Source organism: Haliotis asinina, chromosome 10, assembly GCF_037392515.1.
Source record: "Haliotis asinina isolate JCU_RB_2024 chromosome 10, JCU_Hal_asi_v2, whole genome shotgun sequence".
In the NCBI taxonomy this organism is placed as follows: domain Eukaryota; kingdom Metazoa; phylum Mollusca; class Gastropoda; order Lepetellida; family Haliotidae; genus Haliotis; species Haliotis asinina.
The window spans coordinates 13,512,930-13,524,750 of record NC_090289.1 but is presented as its reverse complement, the minus strand read 5'-3'; the positions used below and the strand labels follow the sequence as shown (position 1 = coordinate 13,524,750).

The window sequence follows — 11,821 nt, the reverse complement described above, 5'->3', positions numbered from 1 at the left end:
TTAGGAAATTATCTAAATGGCAATAATACCAACACCTACATTTAGACATGATCAACAAAGCTCAAACCCTACCTCTCGTCATCAATGCGCTACACCAAACTACGAAACTACGCCAGACATGTAGGGCACTTGTATAGATGCAAGGAAACATGTCTTTGTCCTCAGAATGGTTGGAAAATCATACTTGTGATGTTATTGAAAAACATACTGACATTAGTATTAGAATTATCTCCAAATGTGATGCCATGTTTTCCGTCAGTAATGACGTCTTCTCGTGAGTTTTGATTTTCAAGGATAAAAACAGCATTATCAAGGACGGATTACTTTCAGTACGTTGATACAGCAAGAGATTACATACGGGAGCGTGGGTTCAATTACGATACATGTCGATCTGAGCAACCGCTCAACTTAGTAAGTCCGAAATGTCTCTGTGGAAACTGTTGATACTCCGCCTAGTAGTAGTCACAGCATGGGAAAGTTGCATCGACTTGTCAAACTTCAAAATGATCTTGCTGGAGGACATTCGGCTCAAGGTCATAACGTTTCTGGCTCTGAACAACTCGGATGTCCTTCAGTGTGTCAAGGAATGCAAGCTGAGATCCAGGTGTCAGTCCATTAACTTCAGTCTGAACAGTCAGTGTGGACGGATGACCACTACGCAGTATGTGTATTCAGACATCAAGTCCTGGAAGAGAACTATTGCGAGAAGGTGCAAGGGTCATTCCTGTTCTTCAAGAACAATGTGCCGGGAGAAAGGAGTCGGTTTTACATGTCTGTGTTCTAATCCCCCAGCAATTCGATATGCAAAACTGGTGAGTAAATTATGAACTGGTAAGTAAATTATCATTAAGTCCTAAATAACGTGTAGGGACATAGCATGATGTTGACCATTCTGTTTAGAAAACGTAATGGAAGCTATCAGATGCGTTCATGTTGACAACAGTGTGACCTTTGCACGATCTGTATTTACAATAAACTAGGGCTATAAAGAACTAAAAGAGACCACTCTATTTAGTGTGTCATACACATTTCGACTAACATAGACAGAAATAACTTAACTTTCGATACCTAATTTGTTTTAACATGGTTAGCATCGAACAATAGTAAGTTTTAACACTTTCTGGGTAGACGAGATACTGGCATATTCAACAGTTAATACCACTATGTAATATAGCGTTTGTAACCATAAGCAAAATCAGGATATCTGTCACACTCAACCCGTACGATGTGATTTGAGGTAGATATTTTGATATTAAGACAAAGATTCTCGAACTTTCTCGATTGGAGAAATGATATTATAGCCGAACCCCCAGACTTCAGCCCGTTAGAGCAGAATTGGTAACACTTTAGAATAAGAAATCCTGAAGAAGACATCACCGCGAATAAGTTTCAACTTCGATAATGATCTTATTATAATACTACACAGGACCTTTATTGATCGACACTTTTCATATTCGGAAAGCTTACCTCCATTTCTAAAGACAACAATTTTGGATCTATCTACCATGTCGTCAGCGAACAGCAGGAGAAACACTCGTGTTAGTTGTGGATGCACCTGTATACCAGGATGACCAGAAGGCTCAATTTCACTTGCCAAATAAAAAATATAAACTAGTATGGGTTTAAAACACATGACAAGTGGAAATTAAGAATTTGCCACAATTCTCGACTGCCTGGACGGACGGGCGATTTCCAAAATAATACAACTCCCCACCCCCTCCGCCAAACATATGATAATAACGCATAGGCCCATCACGTTTCGTTTAGCATTGAAATGGGCTGGTATGATATGAGATTCGATGTGTATTTATATTTTCAGAACGCCCAGAGTCGGATGATGTGGAAGATCGGGGAGAAGGCTAGATATGAATGTGATTCCCCATTTAGTCCACGGGGTAGGAGCGTCTGCCAATCTGATGGGTCGTGGACGGACTTTTCTTGTGTGTTGGTCACAGACTGCAACCAGGTGAAGACTTGCAACAATGCCTACGGTGATGGAGAATACTGGATTGTCTTGGAGATGTACAAATACACCAGGGTAAAGATCTACTGCCATGGCATGTCATCTGATACTCCTGGGCACTTCGTCACCTTCCAGGAAGACAACTATTCTGTAATGCCATCAGGATGCGAACGCTTCTACTGCGGACGAACAAACTTCTATAAGATCAGGATTAACCTATACAACCTTCAGGTTGAACCTGACCTCAGCTTTGCCCAGTGGTCGTGTAAACCAGGTCCTTACGGGCGTACCATGGGCTGCAGTCAATACACGAAAGCAGATTGCGGCACGACAACGGTCAATCTGATTGGCACTAGCTTCAAAGTAAGCAATCTCAACAAGTATGATGGTCCTTTTGAAATTAAATACTCCGCTAATCACTCCGTGATGCACGGTATTTGTCATGGGGCATGTACCCCGTGCGTGTCAGTCTACCAAGGGGTGCCCTACAAGTTCGGTTTTTCTTTGAATGAACATGGCAATCCTGATGAACACTCAGCTTTAATGCCGGTGTGTGTTTAATGTTTTATGATTTTATGAATATCAAACCGTCTGAATATGATATCATCTAGTCTCCTCAATAGATATTGTATTGTCAGAATATAACCGTTTGAATACAGTGATGCAGAACATATAATGTCCTTTAGGAAAGGATTTCTCCTTCCTCGGATAGCCTCGAAGATGTGTGATGTGTGTTGAAAATATAAGGAAGTTTCAGCGTTTGAACGTCATGCTAAAGATCGCGGTTCGATTCCCACTTTATAGCGTCCTTCACCGCGACGTGGCTAGAATATCGTTCACTCACTCGTCATAGGGTATTTCAGTAAGAAGTAGATACCGACTGGCATATACGCAGATACGTGGACTTGACGACAAACTGACATATACTCAACAAATATAAGCGAAAAGCCCCTTCTACATCCAAAAGACATCTGTGCTGAAAGCAGAGTCGATTGTACGATTCTGACTAGATCATGTTTCTGTAGTATTACAGCTATACTATGTTATTTGCAAACAATCGAGTCTGGATTGTCACCATACGAAAGAATGACAGAGCATGTCTTTATGAATCACTATGACATATTGATGATACCAGGTGTTCGCGAAGCGGTGAGCGTATTCTGCTCCACCGATGATGGTCAAACTCGTATTATATGTTCACCTGAAAAACCGAATTGGGAACATATGGTACAGGCCAAAATAGGGAATTACATCGGGCATAATATTTATCAGGGTGGAATCAAACTTGGAAATAAAACTTTTTGCAAGCTAAGGCCTTGAATGTTGTAACAGCCGACTTTTTCTGGATGATGTCAGTTTATGGACACATGAAAAATTAAAATGAAACATTAAAATGAATTTAACCTTCGTTGTGTGGACTACAATGTCCTCTATCCACAGAATTCCACTTTAAAAGACCAATGTAACTTGAGGCCATTGCAGTGACCATTGCTGTAACGTGGGGGAGCTACTGCCCTGCTGAGCTCTAGGCGCCACTCATATGCTATATGTGGCTCAATGCCCTGGGACAGAGGCCATGTTTGTCAACGATGTAATGTAGCAACGACAGATCAGAATGCAATTAGTTCCCCAAATTAAGTTCTGTGGTGGCCATTCTGAAAATGTAAATACATTTAGCATAATTTATCACGATGCAAGTACATGGTTAAACAAGACTGCAAGCACCAGATCAGAAAGATATTTCTTTGTCTGCTGCAGTCTCCCTTTCAGCTCAACAATTTATGGTTACATGGCAGGCCGACTTAACTTCAGTCCACTCCGTTCAACCATTTACAATTGCATCCACGAGAGTGAGTGAGTTTAGTTTTACGCCGCACTCAGCAATAATCCAGTTATATGGCGGCGGTCTGTAAATAATCGAGCCTGGACCAGATAATCCAGTGATCAACATCATGAGCATCGATCTGTGCAATTGGGAACCGATGACACGTGTCAACCAAGTCAGCGAGCCTGACCACCCGATCCCGTTAGTCGCCTCTTACGACAAGCATAGTAGCTTTTTAATGTCAAACATGGGTTGCTGAAGGCCTATACTACCCAGGGACCTTCACAGGCTATCCACGAGAGAACAACTTATGTCACTGTTGTCGAGGGTAAAGACAGCCTACTAATCAGTGGGCATGTCAGACAAAAGCGAAATCAGAACGAACTGTCCTCCTCTTTGAAAAAGACCCCCGTGATATTTTCATAATACAAATTGAAAACCAAAATTCTATATAAACCTCTCTTGAGGTATCTTTGCGTAACCCGTTTGGCTCGATATAGAAGTGTTCCTGTCTGAAGAAGACAGCCTCATGAAGGATCATTGTAGTTATATAGATTTGCTTTCTGTCCACATGACTCACGTTAAATCGGAAGTGCAAGGCTCACGTTTTCTCCATGCATAAACTAGGATATATTGGGTGTTTTTTGGAGGGGGCAGATTCTGGCGTAGCTAGACTACTTCTTCCGCATCCTTGTTTTTATGTCAAGCGGGGAAAATTCTACCTTGCCTAGGCTATTCTTCACCCTTGTTTTTATATCAAAACGGGGAATTGAGGCCTCGCTAAGCTACTTCTTCCCAGCCGTTGTTCTTAAATCAAATTAGGGAGAACACGTTAATACACACATCTAACCGACTAGATTATCTGATGATGATATGAGGAGTTTGAATTTGGCTTACTTGGATTGATAGGTTTTTGGGTAAATGGAGTTTGAATTTGGAACACACGAGAAGGTGACATTCATCCTCAATATAACCTTCATCGCACTGTAAACATAACCTATCATTTATATCTATATTATAATACTTCCTAGATAAAATACATAACTGATGTGGAAAAAACATCTAAATTGACAGACTGCTACTCTAAACCTTTTAATGTGAATCACATTTAAATACAATTCCCTGGACAATGATATTTTGAAACAGGAATAAAACATAGATTTGCTGCTAATTTGAAGTTAAATTATTCGAGGTCTTTTCATAAATATATTTAAAGATCACACATACTCCAGAGGGTGCAAATGCATAAATCACTTGCTGACATCGTCATAAATGAAACCCCTTCATTAAAATTGTTCAATTCGATCTTTAATTACCTTAAATCGACCTTTTCGACAACAGTGCACAATTCTCAGCCCCAAACGAAATTTCAACCAATCAGAGCGTCGCGTCTCCGTGACGTAATAGTAGGTATAGATATGAGGGTCTATGCAGAATTCATCTACATTTCAGGGGGTAAACTATTTCGTTTACAGGTTTGTGCAAACCTGAAATCACGAAGCTGTTGAGAAAACTGAAAGCTCTATGTTCTCACAATCTACTATCATTTAGTTTTGTCTCCTGCTTTGCTTAGTTTCCGAGTTACAACCCTTGTTTTCATAGACGATTTTGTCAAAATCACTTGGTGTCGCTAGGTTGTAATCCGTGTTAGGTGGTATAAACCTACATGCTATTTGTCATCATTCACTTGATGCTCAGTTAATGAATTTAAAACAGGTATAATTAGTGGTAACGCCACTTAGGTTACCCGAAAAAGGTCCCCATTTGGCATTTCTTGTGTCTGGATCGATCAAAGGATTAACCGATAACACGCTAATTGATTAATTATTTTAATACGGAGTTCAATGGGGATTTGTCAAAAGGTTGTTTATGTATGTACATTTACTAATCTATACTGAATACACTCTGTCGTGTCTGTGTCCATGTAAAATTAACACCTTTCTTTCAAGGGAGTAACCGCCAATACATTGATTGATTGCTCATTATTGGCTAACTAAATTATTTTTTAAAAGCATGACGCACATTATGCAATTAGTTGCGAGGTGTGCTATCTTGGGTGACCAATGAGATTATACAGCAATGTGAAAAACCTGAAACGATACATTTCGTATATTCGATTGTTGAAAGACACATCACTTGGGAAATCTGCCGATGATTTATATATCACTCGTTTTTTCTGGATATTGATGGATACAATCCTCGAACAAGGTAAGAGCCTGACACTGCTCCTATAACTTTAATTTGTTTTAATTTTAATATTTGCATTCTGTTTTTATTAAGTTGTCGTAGCTTTCAACAGAATCATTGTTTTCGTCGTAGTTGTAATTATGCAGACGACTTACACTAGGGCATGCGTGCGAATTATGATTCATATAGGCAAACTATAAAATGTCTAGAACTTACATTCCTGTTATACATTCGCAGATCGCTTGATTTTGTTAAGTTTCAAAATGCATACAAGTATGATTATAAAGTAATATAAAGACGTATATTGACAAGTGTCTACATACTGGTGAGTGAACGCTACAAACCAAATAAATTCAGCAAGTGTAGAAATTTATCGCGCAGTATTTTCACTTCGACCCCGATCTCGCTTATGTTACAAGTTGTGTCATGCAAACTCCTTTTGGTCATGATTCAAATACATATTTAACTACTAGTAGAAAGGTGCTTTGATTTTCTAACTTGATGAAAACAAACCACAATCTCATTAATTCATATGGACTTTAGTCCGTGACTTCACTATTTTCAAAAATGTCTGCGCCCTGTCTGAGAATGATAAAAACGAGGTTTCCAAACAAAACCAAAACCAAAAATGTACAAGAGATCTCCACACTTCGACGACCCATAAAATTATTATGATATGAAGCCGTTACCATGATATCATAACACTTATTGGGATGACTAGAATCAGACATACTTACTAATCTAACCAATACTTTGTCACCCTAATGTATGCTAGGATATATAGGGGATACTGCCCACATTCGCCATGACCTACATCATTAGTTGTAGAGATCTTAACACCTAAAAACCGTTTGCATGTCAGTGTGTGCACAGATTCAATACAATCATTCTGACCGGATTCCCAGACCTAGGCACCGTACGGCAGAATAGGAGCTATTTTCATATCAAATATGTTAAAGTGTAATTCATGAGTTTTATTGCCTAGCTTAATTATTTTTTCAAGAACACCAAAAAGGCCTTTTTACCTTGCAAATATGTGTTAGAACAATGACTAGACCGAGACAAGCTTACTTATGTGAAGATACAGCTTCCATCTTCCTTCCAAAATAAAACCAACTTTCTCTTTTGGATACAATACCACCTTTCTGACAAAAAAAACCCCCGGCTACTCTTTCCAAATTGACCTCGATACCATATTCTATATGGTATGCACTTCTGCCGCACTCCAAAAGTATCGTCATCGGACGCTATTTAAGGTCGCAAATGAAGTCAGTGTCGGATGAATGTCAAGCCAGTCCAGTGAGTGTCACATTGGTGTTGTGCAACTATCGGACGTGTCTAGCTGATGTCTGAAGGCAATATGATATGTGTCCGATGATTAACAGTCATCTGACACTCATATGATTGCCATCCGCAGTCTGCCCGACACGCCCGATAGCCGCAAATCACCACTTCGATTCTCTCCTCGGAGAAGCACACTATATTTTGCTATCTGTTGTGACATCAGAGGGTAATCACTCATTACCCAACTGCAATTCCACACATATCGGTGTGATCTGATGGCCAAAGGACGACAAAAGGAGGGTCACATTTTCATCCGACACTGTATCACCAAAATCCCAAAGATGGGTCCAAGAAACAACAGAAATGTTCGAGGAGAGAATGCAAGAAAGCGACCTGCAAGGTGCCCCACCAGAGTCAGCAGCTCCCCTGGCATTGGTATCACCCTTCCTGAATCATAGTGCGAGTCTCTGGATATATAGTATTCCCAGAAATTATTGAGAATCATGTTGCGTCATGTAACTCATTACGCTTATTAACTTCTGGCGTTTTACTTACATAAACATGTTAAAACATCATCCTTTTACAGTCTCAGTCTTGTTTTAGTACTTTGTTAGACCTCCTCGCTCAGCAATGCATGCCTGAATACGCCTAGGCACACTATCCATCAAAGTTTGTAGGTAATCGTGTGACAGGGTATCCCAATATTGGACCACCTCGGCCTTCATATCTTCAATATTTCTCAGTCCCTTTTGGTTTATTCTGTCCTTCATGACTCCCCACACATTCTCAATTGGGTTTAGGTCTGGGCTGTAACTGGGCCAGACTAAAACTTGAACATTTTCGCCCGACAACCACTGTTTTGTGTAGCGCGCAGTGTGTTTTGGGTCATTATCATGCTGGAAAATCCAATCATCTTCATACAATGTTTGTGCTGTTGGAAGAAGGTGACCATTTAGAATGTCAACGTATCTTTCTTTTGTCAAGTTTCCCATGAAAGCACACAATGGCGTCACTCCGCGAGCCGATATGCCACCCCACATGTGAAACTTCGGGCTATGTTTTGGTCGCTGGTAGATAGGTTTGACAGTATCTTTGGTCCAAATTTTCACACAATTAGGGAAAAGCCAAACAGAACTTTCATCCGAAAAGAAAACATTATCCCAATCTTGATTTTCATGAGCCCGACACCAGTTTAAACGTTTTTCCTTTTGTGCATCTTTCATCAAAGGCGAGGGAATTAAGTCTCTGCAATTCCTGCCTAACTGTTGCATACGTGAGGACTTCCTCTGCTAATCATTTCATTTCTGATGTTCTCAACACTTTTCAATTTGCCCCTACTCACAATCTGCCCAAGTCTTCGGCGATCCACAACACTGAATTTCCTAGGCCGACCTGCCCCTGCTTTGTGCTCTATCCCGGTTCCTGTTTGAATATTCTTCAAAGTTCTGTATAATGTAGACAGAGGAATACCATGTCTACAAGCTAACACTTTAGCATCAGCCTCACCCCTTTCAAAATCATCTAGCATGAGCTTTCTTTTCTCTCTTGCTGTAAATTCTGCCATGTCAACACAGGAAGCCGTCTGCTCAGACAAGGGAGATAACTCTTGACGCAATGAGCTGCCTTCTAAGCCTTCAAGAGTTGTCTCCTTTATTTAGTATGCTTAGTGCATAGTGAAAGCCATTTTTCCAATCTTAGCATCATTACAAAAAAAACAAAGATTTTCTCAATAATTTCTGGGAACACTGTATATATATATAAGCTTGCACACATGGTCGAACCCAGTAATGACTTTGTCTTCTTATGCTCAAGACCTCAAGGGCCATTGCATAAAAGATGCAGGCAACTTGAAACACTCAAGTAGGTAAGGACAAACGTCATGAAATTGAAATCATTCCCATAACAAGAGCTTGGTTTATGGCATGACTAAATTGTTTCCACGCACGGTCACAGCTGATGATCACATCGTCTATGTCCCTTGTGATGTCCCTTCGCTCGATTGCAAAGAGTTTTTCTGTCTCACAAGGAATAACCAAACGTTCGTTTTGTACCTTTAAAGGATCTTTTAACTAATGTCATTGTTCTTTGGGGATATTTTTCTTTTAAAGGAACGAAATAGGACTTTTTCATCAGTTTTGAATTGTTCGATCGATCTGTGTAAAAAACATTTTATGAACTGCTTTTGTAATGTATTGGTTGGCATTTCATTACTTGAGATTAGAATTGTATACAGCCATCCGTAACCAGTCATGGCTTACATTCTGTGGAATTCCGCAAGAGGTAAAGATACTCAAACTCCCCACTATCCCTTCGAACGGGGAGATCCTTGAAGATCCGGGTTAGAACTGATATTCAGTAACACATGCTTGTCGTAAGAAGCGACTGGCTGGTGGTCAGGGTCACTGTCATCACATGTCATCATATCTAAGATGCGTAGATGCTCACTTGTCTGGTCCAGACTCGATTATTTATAGACCGCCGCTATATAGCAGGTATACTGCCGAGTCCGGCGTTAAACCTAGCTCTCTCACACTCTCACTAGAGCGAAACCACCACAAACTACATAAACAGACTGATATTTTATATTCATTCTTCTTTGCACTTGAACTGTCATATTCATCCGTCTGTTATACTGTAACTTGCTGACAAAAGTTTTGTAATGAATTGTTTTAAAGTGGCTTTTAGCTACTATTTCGATTAGCATTTTAGATTATTCATTCAAGTTAGCCGTACAATATCGTCTCCATTAGGATCAACGGGATGTTAATATCGAGATTATACATCCCTAAATGATAATTATGGAACGACACCGAAAGAACAAGAGGTGTAATTTGAGTTGCATACTGCCCTCAAACATCCACTAAAGCTATTTTTCAAATTCCAACATGTTTTTTCTCAAGTTATTCTCTATGGTAAAGCATGCGAATATTCTAGTTTCATCTGAAGTTTCCTCATTCAAGTTATTTTCAAATGCCATTGAGAATTTATGAAGACTATGAACATTGTTACACTGATTTTCTCATTGGGTATTTGCATGTCATTTGTACACTGAAATCATTTTGTTAATCAATAATGGGTAATGGGGCACGCTATTGAAATTTATTGGATTTACGATCGAGTCAATTTGAATCATTAACAAACATCGTTTCTCTTTCATATTTAAAATCTCTCTGAGAAATGTCAGTTGAAGTTGCCTTTGTTTTTTTTTCAAACCATTATTGCGGTCTTTATTGCACAATGTCTTGCGAAATAGGAGCACAACATATTATTCGTGTTGGGCTTCATTCTAAATTATGTACTGAAGTCAAGCAATTATTGATAACTCTCATGAAAATATCTCTTGTCACACTTGACACTAACTCCAGCGACAAGCTAAAATCCTACATGTCGTCACCAGTGCTATACACCAACGATGCACACTCATTCTGCTTTAACATCACTTGTATATACATCCGCCTATGTCATGCCCAAACCAGCAAGTCTGTACCAAATATGAACACAGTTTGAAGAATAATTACGTGAACATCCGTACCTGCAAGAAAAGATGCATTTGTTCAGATAAAGAATTGTCGGGAAAATGTTATTTCTGTCAGCAATTTCAATTGTGTCCTGAGTAAAAGCAGGGAGACTATAAGACGGGGAGTGGTCTCTCCTCAAAAAGCCTCTTAGGCTATGCCTCGGCTCGTCACCCCACCAGTTTAGCCAATATGGTGGCAGCTTAGTTCTTGCAATTGAGCCTGTTTTATTTTCAACAATTGATTACAGAAGTGGAGTGTTGTGCCAACTGAAAACCTACATGTACAAGATAGGTTACCTATTCTGTCACTTCATCTTTAGTCAGATAATTGTTATTTGTAGTAAAGATTTGTAGTAAAGTTTCAAGTCCGCATGTTGTAGCTCGCTGGCTTCAATTCTCAGTACACAGCGAAGAAAGACTAAATTCTATCGCTAAAAACTTCTTTCTCACATTCGTTCAATTTTAGAGGAGACATATACCTTTAGTTGAAAGGTGTTTGCAAGTAATAGTGATAGATTTATAGCCTGCGACCTCGTTGTATCGCGGTACTTAGCATATCCGTAATCGTCAATAGAATTTGGAACTTATATGGCCTTTTTCATCATGAAATCCGATTACCATGACATTTAATCAGCACATCTGTGAAGAAGATATTATTTTAACTTTGATAGTGTTTCAGTGAGAGCCATTAGACGAACGAAGCCGGTTAATATTTACCAAAGGAGCTGACTCCATCGTATCACGGTAAACACTAAAACTCGGATTGCAAAGTGAAATAGGGAAAGAAAATGAAATTTCTTTACTCCCCTCAATTTGAAAAAGGTTGAGATATTTTTTGGCTATCCAAATTGCACAAAACTGTGTCCATAATGAAACATTATCCAGGGAAATCACCAGGCTTCCAAAAATAGAATGCACAAATGTTCAATCAAATTAGTTTCACAGTCATTTAGAGAATTTATTCACAATGTGAACAGAGAAATTCACAGTGGCGCCTCACACAAGAGATGTCAGTGCAAAATGACAAATGGGTCCAGTGCTGACA

The 11,821-nt window shown here is 39.5% G+C and overlaps 1 protein-coding gene across 1 annotated transcript; it reads left to right on the top strand.

The window, feature by feature from the left end:
* The first annotated feature begins 422 nt into the window (after positions 1–422).
* LOC137297912 (A disintegrin and metalloproteinase with thrombospondin motifs 20-like) lies at positions 423–2,524 on the top strand. The gene is made up of 2 exons (XM_067829903.1): positions 423–812; positions 1,820–2,524. The coding sequence occupies exons 1-2, from the start codon at positions 423–425 to the stop codon at positions 2,522–2,524; spliced, it is 1,095 nt and encodes a 364-aa protein (XP_067686004.1).
* Positions 2,525–11,821: the final 9,297 nt, after the last annotated feature.